Source organism: Maylandia zebra, linkage group LG22 (genome assembly GCF_041146795.1).
Source record: "Maylandia zebra isolate NMK-2024a linkage group LG22, Mzebra_GT3a, whole genome shotgun sequence".
NCBI lineage: Eukaryota > Metazoa > Chordata > Actinopteri > Cichliformes > Cichlidae > Maylandia > Maylandia zebra.
Genome location: NC_135187.1, coordinates 30,296,573 through 30,310,848, shown reverse-complemented (window position 1 = coordinate 30,310,848; position 14,276 = coordinate 30,296,573). Strand labels below are relative to the sequence as shown.

The following is a 14,276-nucleotide window of genomic DNA, read 5'->3' as shown; positions in this document are numbered from 1 at the left end:
AGAGGGTTGGTGTGACAGAGGAGGATGTTATGGGACCCTCAAAAGGAGCAATGGAAAGATGAAGACAGAAGACACATGTCAATGTCAGTCACATGACACAGGTTGTTTTTACATTTTAAACTTTTTAATGTTAACTCTAATTAACAAATCTAGCAAATATGTAGAACAGCAAAACTGATCTTTTTCTAATATTGAAGGGTTGAATACTTTTGTCTGAAGCATCTGTGCCGCATCACTGCTGATACTCTGTAAAGGTTCAGAAAATCATGAGCCCGTTTTCTGTAGTTTTCTGTGGGTGACTGGCCTGGGCTGCAGTCACACCAGTTTTGCACATGGTCTTCTTTTTTTTTAAACCACAAAGCTACGCTGCTGGAATAGCCGTGCTGTTGAATATCTTCTGGGTTAAGCAAGACCTTCCCTGAAAAGGCATCATCTGGAGAGGACCGTTTTTTGTTTTATAACCTGTATCACTCAAGAGAAATGTTGCTCCTCTCTTTTTGAGCCTTGAGGACAGGGTGTCTGTGATTTCTAAAAAAATAACTAAAATGTTTTGTTCACTGTGTTTGAGTTAGGCTTACACTAAATGACTGAACTTTCTTTGATATAAATCACTAACAAATTCCAACAAGATATCAGTAAAAAAAAACGAATACAAAGGAAACAAAAAGGCTTGAACAGATATAAGAAACCAGCTGAGCTGTTGTAGGAATTTTCCAGCCTAATGTGTGTCAGACCGTGTGTTTAACAATTTTCTGTAAAACTAAATGAAGTCACCCATTCTTTTCATTGGAGCCTTTATTTTGTGTCTTAGTCTTACATACATCCATCTTCACAGCTAGTGTGTGTGTGAAGACTGAAACAACTGCACTACTTACAGTTTATTTAAACGATAAACAATGAATACAGTTTGAAAAGTGCCAGTTCATACTGAATCATATAATACCAAATCAAAACACGTTAATGCTGACCCACGTTTTTGTCCACTAGGTGGCAGTATTCCCTGCTCCCTGTATGACACATTCACACCACTGTTGTTTTCTGTGGCAGCTGAATGAATTCATGGTGACAGGAAAAACCAAATTGTGGTTTGTCTCTGTGTGTGCGGGAATGAAGAAAAGACACCGGCCATACAAATGTCTCTAATCTGTTACAATGCACACAGAGCAAATCATAGCCTGTTACTGCAGCTAAGCCTAACTCCTGCATCATCTGAACAAGCACAACATTTCAGGTCAGATGTCTGTGAGTAAAAATAAGAAGGTGAGAGTTCAGTGTGATCAGCAAGCTAATAAAGTCTGGACAAAACAGAGCGACACCTCATCAAAAAGTGCAAAACATGTTGGCATCTTACTGACAATAAATGAGACAGCTATACTGTGTGTACCAAGCATATGAGTGTCAGATTTACACAACAATACAGTACACTTTAACTGTAAGGCACTTTACACATAGTTTTCATTTACAAACTGTGTCACATAATACATCAAAAAATTTATACTACATCACTGATTTCAATGATAAGGCACCCCTGTATAGGCTGGTTCGTATGTCAGGTGTTAATGATCGATGACAAAGAACCCGCTGTTTGTGTTACGCTGCAAACACTGAAAACCTTTCTATCATTTTTCCATCACACCCAATGGCACAATCTCATTGATTGCTTTGCTATAACACAACTCTTAATCCACAGGTAGCTGCAGGTCTCCAGTAGAGTCCTTTTGGCCCAGCAGATTTAATAAAAGAAACAAATTCCAAGCACCAAACTTTCTTTCTGTCTAGAACAGAAACTAAGTTGGTGTTGGTATTCTACAATTTCAAATGTAGAATGTGCTGAAATTGTGAGAAACATCAAAAGCTGACCCCCTTCACCTCAGCTCAACAAGAGAGCGAGAGAGAGCCACAGTGGTTAGTGGTGAGAGAGAGAGAGAGAAGTGATCACGGGAACAAATAAGAGCAATAAAACATTATTTTCTGTTTCACCTCGGTTACATTTTACATATTAACACGCCCACACCGCCACATAAAGCCGCAGGAAGGTGCCACATTATGGTATTTTTAGTGAAAGCAGCTGAAGCACACGCTGCATCCTGTCTAATGTAATGTCTGTGCTCTGAATATGTAGCTCAGGCCAGCCCTCTGTCAAAGAGATGGAAATAATTCATATAATTCATGAAAATTTCAAGAGATTTTTCATTACAGTCATCTCTCCTAATACACACTGGGTATGTAACACTTAAACTGTGGGTAGAAAATTCGATACTACAACTAGAGAAAATGAAAATGACTGAACTGGTGTCCTTTGAAGAAGTTGCTTTGAAAACAAAGACTGGGTCTGGGACTACTCTCATCCTTGCTGACTTCAAGGATTGCAATGCAACAGCAATAAGATGGAGTTAGTCTGCTATCAGTTTGCAATTGAATGGGGTCAAGTTAGCGTTTAAATGCGGTCACATTTTGTTAATATGGTGATCAACTGTGTTAAACTGGTGAAAAATACAAATTCATTGCTGTCTGTATCCACAGAAATTCATATTAAACAGAAATTTACATTAACTGCTACTGCCAACCAGAACCATGGATTTAAAATTCAGAAATCCCTCCACAAATAATGTAGTTGCTGCATTACGGTCATTTAACTGCAAGATGACATTGGCGCTCAGCAACTTTGCTTATATATAAAGACATAATGAGAATATAATTTTGGTGGCAAGCTGTTGAATTACAAGTTGTTGACTGTTACACACTTAACCTTTAGGCAACCAGTTGTTGGTCCCAACTATTTGAAATAAGTCGCCAATGTGAAAAAAGTCAGTACAAACAATGACTGATTTTTCCTAGTCACAAGGAGGTGGTCATTCTATTGTTCTCTATGTGACTGAGACATATCTGAAAAAGCCAAGGATAGAGGAGGTGGATACTGTAATGTAGCCCATGAGTACCAGCGTGCTAGCTCAGATTTGTGTGTCTACTTCTCAACCATCACAGTCAAGAAATATCCAACAAAATAAGAAGAATAAGATTAAAAAGCTAAGTCTTATTTGTACCCTCAGTGCGCAGCGAGCACAGAGAGTGACAACTAAGGAACTAGCTTATTAATTTTTTTTAGTGTCACCGTGCTAATTCTGACTTGCTAGGAGATACACACTTGTGTCACAAAAAACACTACAGCCCACAAATCTTCAACAAAATAAGGAGAAAATAAGATTAAGTGTGGGAAAATTAAAACACTGCATATACCAGCAGCTCTGAGACACAGGCGAACTTGGGCTCAATACTAGCATGCTAAAATGCTCTTTATGATAATGCTAGCATTATTAGCAGAAGGAATGTTTAACATGTTCCCCATCATAGCTTAGCAGGTTAGACAGCTAACATTTGGCTCGAAATACATAGCACTATTGAAGCTTATTAGACGCAAAACAAAGTGCATAGTCATTTTTAGACTCTTTTTGATAGAGACTTAATTTTTGCTCTAGCATTGACAATATGGTTATTTTTTAAACTATACTGCAAAACTTAGTATGTAGGGATGACAAAGTGTTTGACATTTGGACTGAACACTTAAGTATTTCCCATAGATGTGGCTGTAGTCCTGGGGGTTTTCTGTAAATGTCCCAATGTAGTAAAATAATTTCTTGGGGCTAGATTTTGGGTTCAATTTTAAGCACCCCTTTAGTGTCATTAAACTTTATTTTACAGCTGTAATCAGGAAAGCAAGTTAATAAATAGCTTTTTAGTGCAGGTTGCACATTAAAAAATTGGTGGGTCTGACAAAAAACAGCAGAATTTCTCGCATGTCCATCACTACAAAGTAAAAAACCAATGCCATATTGTGAAAATGCATTTTGATGTTAGGTCTGTAGGGTTTTGCTTTAAATGCTTTTACATTTATTGGGTATCAATTTAAACTTAAACAGTTTGCAACAGAGGCAATTGAATGACATTAACGGTAATTACGGCACTTGGTCTGATCATTAGCATACAAAGCTTTTGGCGGCCACAGTGCTGGACATCATTACCGTATATAGAAAAGCGACACATGGATTATACACATACTATGTAGTAGAACTTCAGCTTTTTATAATAACATGCTTATTAACATACATCTTCGTCTCCCTTCTACTATTATCTGCTCGGTCTCCCATGGCAGTGCTGATTTTGTCTTATGGATGGCCTGTCCTCGTCTCCTGGTGTGACAATAGAAGTGACATTTGTTAAACAGCCACTTCAGTAAATGACAGGAAACTGGGCTGAGCAGAATAGTGAAAATGTCTTTGGAATCTGTAAAATAAAGAAATAAAATGAAAACAAAATTCTTCTTTTGGTGGGTAACGAACATTAAAAGGCTGCTGAGGTTCATTTGGTGGTCATCCAGCTGCACATATGGGCTCGGTATCATCTGCCTTTAAACATTCGGATTTTGTGCTTGTCTGCCAGCAGCAGGGTGACATTATATTCGTAATCTCCATCGTGGACTCCTGTGTGTCGGAAAGCTCCGGCCAAATGGTTCTCCTCCCAGTAGTGGTGCCAGTTTCCATACTGGTCTGCACCGAATCCAAACACACTGACCTGTAAGAGACAAGGTTAATCACAGTGAAACTACCACAGATGCTCTTAGTGCATAATAACATACTTTGCAGTATCTCCAAAGTTCTCCAAATGCCTTTTTTTAATCATCAACAGAGCGATCTTTGCTTCACAAGTCCAGTTGTGGAAGCATTTTGCAAACTTTGAAATTGATTTTTTACAGAAATACACTGTGCAGTATCACCACATGAGGCCAGTGATATGTGATGAGATTTTGGTGACACTAGAAAACAATTTTGTTTCTACTGCCTATTTTTTTTTTATTTAAAAAGAGAAATTGTTGTAATTTGTAGATGGTCTGGATGCACTCATCCCACAGCCTGTTACACAGAAACTGAATTCAATTTGGCTAGATCAGATGATGGCTCATTTTGATGAAAATTTGGTTCTAGCCCATTGTCTACACAAAATAGTTCGCTGTTGTCACTAATGATGCCATTTAACCAATACAAGCCTGATCAATTCAACAAGCAATGGAAACAATCTGAGGAGAAGAGGTGGAGCCAGGTCAAGAAAAGTAATTTCAGGTGAGCAACTGAATTTAAACACAACCTATAATTTCTCTTTTTTTTTTAAAGAAGGGAGACATATCTCAGCCATTGTCCATTTTTGTTTTTGCTTCATATTTTTGTAGACTTCTAAGACATCAATATGAGGTTTAAAGGCCTGGGATACATCCCCTGAACACTGTGCTTTTCATTGTTTCATCTAGGGTGTACTGAAAGCTTAGTTCTGTTCTTATTTTTACTCTCTGTATGCATGAGCAGACCATTGTGTGGTTCTGACCACAGATAAAACTGTTTGGATGGGTTTTTAGATTTTGCCAGAAGAATCAACGGTTTTGCGAATGTAGTTTGAGAATTGGGTTTTGTTTTTAGAGTTATGAGAAAAGGGTGAAATGTTTCAAGAAATGTGTCTCTACAAGTGAAACAACTACAGCAACTGGAGGAAAGTGTTTCTTTAATTTGAACAATATTTCATTAAGGCGATATTGACATTGGAAGTTTAGTCAACATCTTTGCAGAAGCACTTCTGAACGCTACCAGATAGTGATAGCAATGGTTAAAAAAAAGACTTCAGCGTTTATGTCCTCAGTCACTCATTTTGGGTCATATTGAATAAAAAACTTCATTCTTTTTATTGTTTTGTTCTTCCACACTGAGGGCACATTCAAATCTCGCATTAAGAGATTTGAATGTGCAATCCAGTGTCAGTAATGGAAAGGAACGAATGGGATGCTATCAGTGATTGTACAGCCAGTGTGCAGTGGCTCTTCAGACCAGTCGATCGGCCCCAAAAGTGCGTTGGCACACTGGAAATATGCCAGATTACCAGTGATGGTAGAAACGTTTATCTCGAGGCTTTAAATTGCTCTATGGTAGCTGTTTCTCTTCTACACTCTCTATGGGTATACTTAGTTCTTAATTACTACATCAAAGCACATTGGCATGGAGGCACTCAGCTTGTGGCACTGGTTAGGAATTAGCCCAGGTTGCTTTTATAGTGCTCTTCCATTGGTCTTTTTTTTTTTTTGGTCTGGAGTTTCTCATCTTTCTCTTGTCAATATGTCATAAATTTTCTATGGGGTTCAAGTTAGGCAAGCTGGCTCATCAGTCAAGCACACTAAAACAACCTTGACAGTAAACCGTTTTGTAGCAGTACTGGCTGTGTGAAGAGGTGCTAAGTCCAGCTGGAAAATTAAATTGGCATCTCCATAAAGCTTGGATTCTTTTCAGATTCTGTGCCTCTCCATTCTTACTCCAGACTTTGAGACAGACAGACTTTCAAATGAAATGCTGAATGTCCTCATCTTAAGTCCAGTGTCCTCCACTGAAAAGAGGACACTGGACTACTGAACATAAATCTCTAACTTTCCATTGATGTGCCCTGATATAGCACTTTGAAAACAGCCAGGCTTTTCAGCAATGACCTTCTGTGGTTTGCACTCTTTCTGTGGGGTGTTGATGATAGTCATCTGGACAGCTGTCAAGTCAGCAGTCTTCCCCACGATTGTGATTGTGTGTATTGAACTAAACCAGGAGATCCATGATGTTTCTAATACTTGAATACTAATTTACTTAAACTCAAAATAATATATTCTAATAATATTTTATTTTTGATTTCCATTACCTGTAAGCCATAATGATCAAAATGAAAACAAAGAAGGTCTGAAATAGCTCACTTTAGGTTTATTAAATACTCAATTTCTTGATATGTGCGGATATTTTATCTGTGTCTGTTCCTCAATCTTTGCCAGGTCACAACTCTATCATTTTACCTTGATGTAATTGAGTATGACATCACTGCAGGCTGAAATTATCTGCAGTGTTTGGACTGTATTTCTAAAACAATCTGACATCTTAGAACACATCAGATAAACACACAAAAATATGGATACCAGGATGACAGTTATTCATAATGAAGTTTGAGGGTCACACAAATTAGAGGACTATCCAAGGAAAAACAATAAATAAGGAATTGGCAGGGAAATATGGGAGAAACTTATGAAAAATGGAGGTGTTGGCAGGAATGACTGAGGAGTCACATATGTTACCTATTAGAGTAGTTCTCCTTACCTCATCACATATGTGGACAGCGAGCAGCAAACTGAGGAAACCGGTCGAAGGATATCGTCCATGACTGTCAAGCCACGATTCGTAGACGTATTTGAAAAATGTTGGACTGTAAATCAACACCTGAAAAAGAGTGAGAAGAATTTCTACTCCTTTGTCATTTATCAAAATCAGGAAATGAAGAAATGTAAGTCACCAGTGCAGACTGCTTTTTAGATATTCGGTCTAGAGCAGATTGTGCTGGGCCCCAAATCGAATTCTTTATGGTACACTTCAGAAAAGTGGATAATGGTATAAACTTAGAGACAACAAAATAAAGCCAAGATGTGCCCAGAATGTGCTTTGTGTGCCCTTTCTAGGAAAATAAACCCTCTTACCACATCATGCTTTGTAAAGTGTAAAAGAAAATAAGATACACTCTCCACTTCACCTTGATCACACAACACACAAAATTTTTTTCTCTTGAATATTATGGAATCAATTGACGTCAGTAGCCACTGAAAAACACCCTGCTATCATCTGTGTGATTAAAGAGCGTTGACTTCAAGTTGAAAACAGGACTTGTGTCTTCTATTTGATTTTATAAAGATATTTTTAAAGAACTGGCATGACCTGTTAGCGTGATGCTACACTCGGTCGACGCTACACTCGTGTGGCTGTAGTTGTTAGAAATTGTCTTGACTGCATTAAAATATTTTTTTATTGCCACTGATCCTCTAATACAGTGCTGTGCATATTTGCAACTTTAAATATTTCAGATCATTAAACAATTTTAGTATTAGATAAAGATAACAGAGTAAAACCAAACAGCATTTTTTAAATGATGATTTTCATTTATTAATGGCCTGGTGTGAAAGTACTTGACCCCTAAAACTAAAAAATGCTTGTGGCACCCTTGGCAGCAAGAACCACAATGAAGTGTTTGCGAGGAGTCTTTTCAGTCTTTTGTTGCACTCTTCCTTTTAGGTTAGTCTTTATTCAGTCATACTAAAGAGTTTTCGTGCATGAGCGGCCTGTATAAGGTCTTAATTAATCATCTGAATCAGATTTAAGTCTGGACTTTGACTAGGCCACTCCTAAATCTTCATTTTGTTTTTTGTTTTTTGAGCCATGCAGATGACTTGCTGGTGTTCTTCAGATCATTGTCCTGCTGCATAATCAAGCCCATGAGCTTCCGAGCTCAAACTGAAGGGTGGACAATCTCCGTCAGGATTTTTCTGGAGAGCAGAATTCATGAATCCATCAATTTGGAAAGCTGTCCAGGTCTTGAAGCAGCAAACAGCCTCAGACCATCACACGATCAACACCATGTTTGACTGTTGATATGATCTCCTTTTTATTAAATGCTATTCTTTTCAATCCAGATGTAAGAGAACTCAAACTTTCCAAAAAGGTCAACTTTTGTCTTGTCAGTCCACAGAATATTTCTCCAAAAGTTCATTAAGATGTTTTTTTTTGGAAATGTGAGATGAGCCTTTGTGTTGTTTTTTTTCTCAGAAGTGATTCTCACCTTGGAAATCTCAGTTCTTTAGATGTTTTTTCTGGGTTCTTTTGTGGACATCTGGATTAGTCATTAATGTAATGTTGGAGTAATTTTCGTAGGCTGGCCACTCCTGTTAAGGTTCGCCAGCGTTCCACCAGGTTTTCTCATTTGTGGTTCACTGGAGTCCTAAGCCATGAGAAATGACCTTTTAACTCTTTCCATGACTTTGTTTCTCACCTGCTTCTTTATATCATGTCATAGTTAGTTTTTAGATCTTTTAGCCTAGTTTACTTTATCAGACTTAAATTATTTCTTGATTTAACATATCTGGAAGTAATGAAGCCTGGATTTTGACTTGTGACATTTACCTTGTGAAATTACATCTTCCAGGTAGGTTTGGATATTTTTTCCCCCTAATAAATAAAATCATCATTAAAAAATACTGGTGGCTGCAAGTGCTACCCATCAGCTTCCAACAGATGCACCTATGGTTTCAATTTCAAAATCCTACATCGCTTCAATGTTGAGTTATCGCATTCACAAGATTTTCAGAAAACCTGACCTCTGACCTTATCCTTTAAGTTTATGTCACTGAGATTCAAACTCGTCCTAAATTTTAAGAAGATGCACCTATGGTTTCAATTTCAAAATCCTACCTCACCTCATTCGCTCGTTTTTGCATTTAAAAACTCTGATGCCAAGGCAGCCGATCATGTAATGGCAATAACCCATCAGCCTTTCACAGCTGAGGGTGAAACACTGCATTCTATTTTTTGACAAGCTATAGTTGAATAATATTGTAATTTGTTTGATGGGCTGAATCTTTTAAATGTGACGATTATTTAAAAAGAATATGCAATCGGGAAGTGTGCAATTACCTCAAAGCACTGAACTTCTGCTATGATTGCAGTGAAGACCACCGCATGTGATTCACATAATTTTCATACACAATAAACCACTCCATGACCCTTTCTGACCAGTGGATGAGTGCACTGTCATCATTGGAGCCATTCTGTTATAGTTTGAAGGACTTTGGACCCAAAAGCTTTACAAGCAGGCAGAAACTCTACAGGCAGGCAGGTTTAACTAAAGGCTCACCTTTAATGGTGGAAAACTGTCCAAAAATTCAGAGAAACAGAATACATGACAGTCAAACACATAAAAACAAACAACAGTGAGATAAACAGACATTGCGACAAACACAAAGGGCAACTGAAGCTATTAAAAACACAAAGGCCTAATCAGGTGAAAAGGGAGCAGTTGGCTGGACAGACGGAATAAGGCACAGACGGACGGAAATATAAGGCACCAGGAGCAAAAGACTACCAAACAAAACAGGAGGTATAATAAGAAACATCTGGCACAGGGATGGAGATTTGACAACAAATTACAGGGAAACACCAGAGAGGCAGAAAACCTGAAACCTAAGGAAGTGATCTATACAACATAACTATGATCAAAGAAGACTAGATCAGAAAACTAAAGGTAAGAAAACATAAATATAAAACTGAGGCTACAAGGAAAATATTGTTAAATAGAAAATGAAACCCAAAGACTCAGAACACTAAATATAGGAAATCAAACAGTAAATGCCAAAAACCCAGGGTCTGTGACACGTTCACATCAGGATAGAAATGATTCAGTGCATTTCATAAAAATTCAAGTACTCACTCAAAACTTTGTATGGATTTGCAGTGACTCTAACCCTGCTGGGGTTCTCACAACGGCAGTCTAATTTTGTGAAGTGAACAAAAAACATAACCGATTGCACCTTTACTTTATACGCAGTTCAAGTCATACTAAAATATGGCACAAACATTTCAATGTCAGTACTTTTATTATAAAATATTTATGCATTCTAATCGTCCTGATCATTTTCTAAAACCTTTAAAGCCTGAACCATGAAACAACTGCCAGAAAATTCAAATAAATTTGCATCTATAAGTTTTAGTTTGTATAACTTTTGCTACATCTGGCATTTCTGTGCAATTTACTGCTCACAGTTAGTTTATCTTAAATCAACAAAAACATATAAGGGAATTAAAGTTATGGTTAAAAACAATCACAATGATGACGCAGAGGCCTCAAAAACTCATGTATCAAATGTGATACACTTGGCATTACTGTTGCTAATGCCAAGAAATTCAACATGTTGTCTCACAAATGGTTAAAAATATATATAAAGGAGTTAAAAAATGACAAAATCACTCTCCTTTGAACAAGGAGGTCACAAACAAGAGCTGAAAGTAACACTTGCATTGCAAGAGGGACTGAAATTACAACGCAAACCTCAACACGCTACAGAGTGACCGATGACTGATCACCGACGTGAAGGGAAATAAGGGCCGCTGCTGTAGCCTACATTCATTATATTTCGGGCAGACATTTCACATCTGGAATGACTTATTCATTACAACAGCTGAATACAGTTATGAGTTTGGCATCAAGTCTCAGAGCTCATCAGCCCCTGCAAATATGATACAGATACAAATTTGGGAGAGATGAGTAAAAATTCCCCAGGAGCCTAGAGGTGAATGCTGGGAAGCTGGTGTAAGGGTTGAACATGTGAACATGAAAAATTCTGCGTCTTTAATAGACGGCCAAATTGATGTGGTATGCTTGAAGTGGAAACTATCAGAGTGCAGCTCTCGACAAGCTCGCAAGCCTTGCTCCATTAGCGGGAGGGTTCATAACCACTCCACAGGCTCTCCTGTGCTGTTGTATGTTCCAAATAAATTATTGGTTTTGGAACTATGTTGTTTAATGCGTGGAAATTTTCTTAATGCGTTACTCTTACATGTTCACCCATGCACTCATCTACTTGTTGAGAACTTGGTGAAGGATGACTCATCTGGCCTTCAAGCATGTTCTTACTGGCGGTCTGATCACGTCGTCATTGAGATTCTCACTTGGCTGAGGGAGAATTGCTCTTCTGTTTTTCCTTTTATATCACACTGATGCATAAGAATAACTCAGTTGGCTTCAGTGCAGCTGTTTCTATTAAAACACTATCCAGGTGAGCGGTTTGTTTTTAAGTGAATCTCCAACAGTGAACCCTCTTTAAAAGTCATTTACCCATTTTCCTCTTGAAACAACGGCGCCTACTGATGCTGTAATAAAGTCATAACTCACCTTATCTTTATTTGCCTTTATCCTGGACATCACAGGTAAATATGTGCTGTAAGACAAGAAAAATTACAGGAGTTTAGACCATTGAATTGTCTAAAGCAGGGTTGTCAAACATAAGGCCCTGGGGCCAGAATTGGCCCAACAAAGACTCCAACCCAGCTAGCTGGAGTGCTTTGGAGAATGTGAAGGATGGCATAAATTTTGGATTTCTAACTTTATTTTCATAAATTTTAAATCTCTTCTTACTAATAAAGACTTCTCTCATGACCATAGCAGTCCTACTATAACAAAGTGAGTAAATAATAGATAAACAGAGTTTTTACAATCGTTGAAACAAAATTTGTTAAAAAATATAAACTTTCAGTTTTATACTTACAGGACAGTCTGGAGTTACCAGAACTGCTTCTGTAATTTTACACATTCACTTCTAATAATTTAAGCCCAAATCATGTATTACAGAAACATACTTTTGCATGTATTTTCCTTATATTAAGAAAATATTAATCTTCATGATTAAATGTACAAATAAACTTCTCTATACTGACAGAAAAGGGACTTTAGCTGGTGCAGCCCACTTGAGATCAAAGTGGGCTGTATGGGGCCCATAATGTAAAATGAGTTTGATACCCCAGCTCTAAAGCATCCCCTGAAATGTTCTGCTGATCACCATCTGGCAGGTTACATGTTTGTAATGAAATGCCACTGATGATGTATAAAAATGAATGCCCAGTGTCCCTCCTCACCTGTATCAGGCAAAGTAATTAAAACCTCATGAACAGAGTTTGCAGTCATTACAGTGACTAATGCTCACCGTCAGCCTCTTTTTTTGCATCGTTCCCCACATCAGAGCTGTTAGTGACAACACATGATTTTTAAATAGAGGTGTGTGTGCAGTGCTGTGAGGTGGCTGCATTTAGGCTGTGTGGATTGTAGCGCATCACAAATGGAAACAGAGACACATGCAAAAAATGGGACTCTCTACTTTCCTAAATAAAGAAGCTAATAAACTTAATTTACACTCCATGGGAATTCCACACTCTGCTTGTGCATATGTTCACACACTGCATGATAAACTACTAGGCTCAAATGAAAACTAAATACATGGCAAACTACAATAAAGATAAAGATGTTTAATTAGAAAAAAGGTTAATCAAGGTTGTGGCCTCAGAGGCAGCATGTAGGGTATTTTTCAGGAGAGATTTTTTTGGAAACCCTCAGATTTATTCTTCATAAAGAACCAAAAGAAAATGCAGCAAAGTGAAGAAAGAAAAAATGTTTACACTCAATTGTTAATAGAGGTTTCTTCTACTTGAACATAGTATAAATTTGTTAAACTTATTAAATGGTAAAAAAAAAAATAGGAATAACATACATTCTTTTCGAATAGGATAACACAAACTCTTGGCCTTTGCAAAGTAATTGTGCTTACATTTTAGTCACCCATCCTAGCTGTCAGAAAAACCCTAAGTGTGTCTCATTTAAAGAAAGAAGATGGTACAGAGAAAAGTGTTTCCAGGAATTCAAGTGGGCACAGTGGGGGCAAAGACCCAGTCAAGAGGAGCCTGTGGGAAATAAATATGCATCCATTTGATATTTGTCTGAAAATTCCTAAATATTTTAGTTGCGGACAGACCTGCAGCCTCCATAAACGTGCATTAGGAGACATGGCTGTCCTACAACAATATAGTCACTAAAGTGAAAGACAGGACTCTATTGTGAGAGAAAGGAGAGTCTCACAGATCCTATTTAAGATTCACATACGCAAAGCAAATTCAATTTAATTCAATTTAATTCATCTAGTGCAAAATGAGAGACCCTAGAACAATACTGAGAAAACCCCAGCAATCAAACAGCTTCCTTTGAACAAGCACTTGGTGACATTGGGAAGGAAAAACTCCCTTTTAACAGGAAGAGACCTCATACTCAGGGACGGCCAGCCATCTGCTGCGACCACTATGAAGGTGGGAATCGACTTTTCAAGCCTTAAAAAACAGTTTTTCATGGACCCAACAGATTTCTATGCATATCAGATTATTAGTTATACTTAAAACTCAGCATATACCAATTAAAATTTTTTACAGCTTCAATATAATACAGATTCATTGGTTCATGGTCTTATAACAATGTTGTTGAATAAACTCCCCACTTTCAACTTTCTTCTGTAGAAATAAAATTTATAAAATCCTTCCAGGAATATATATATATTACCGAACTGATTTTAATAAATCAAATAATTTAAAAAAAATAATAAAAATAAATTACAATTTATGCAATTATTTGCACTGCAATCTAATTAGAGCTCTTTTTTGCAGACACAAAACGCCTCCAATTTGCTTAATCTTTTGTGGTTAGCTTTCTCTTGGTAATGCTAGGTCTTCCACTAGTAATCGTTCCACAAAGTGGCACAACAGCTTTATAGAGTTGCATCTAAAGAAACCTTAAAAAAAACCCTCTTTAAACAATGTCCTTTCCACTAATGAGATCAACGTAGCGATGTCTAGCTA

The 14,276-nt window shown here is 37.5% G+C and overlaps 1 protein-coding gene across 4 annotated transcripts in view; it reads right to left on the bottom strand.

The window, feature by feature from the left end:
* Positions 1-777: 777 nt before the first annotated feature.
* Positions 778-14,276, bottom strand: part of LOC101464078 (CMP-N-acetylneuraminate-beta-galactosamide-alpha-2,3-sialyltransferase 1) — a 96,455-nt gene continuing 82,956 nt past the window's right edge. For all 4 annotated transcript variants that reach the window (XM_004563707.3, XM_076879709.1, XM_076879708.1 and 1 more), the window contains 3 exons: positions 11,776-11,821; positions 7,164-7,283; positions 778-4,569 (listed from right to left, as the gene is read on the bottom strand). In XM_004563707.3, coding sequence (XP_004563764.1) covers positions 4,396-4,569; positions 7,164-7,283; positions 11,776-11,821 — 340 coding nt within the window. In that variant the 3' untranslated portion in view covers positions 778-4,395. The remainder of the gene's footprint in view (positions 4,570-7,163; positions 7,284-11,775; positions 11,822-14,276) is intronic.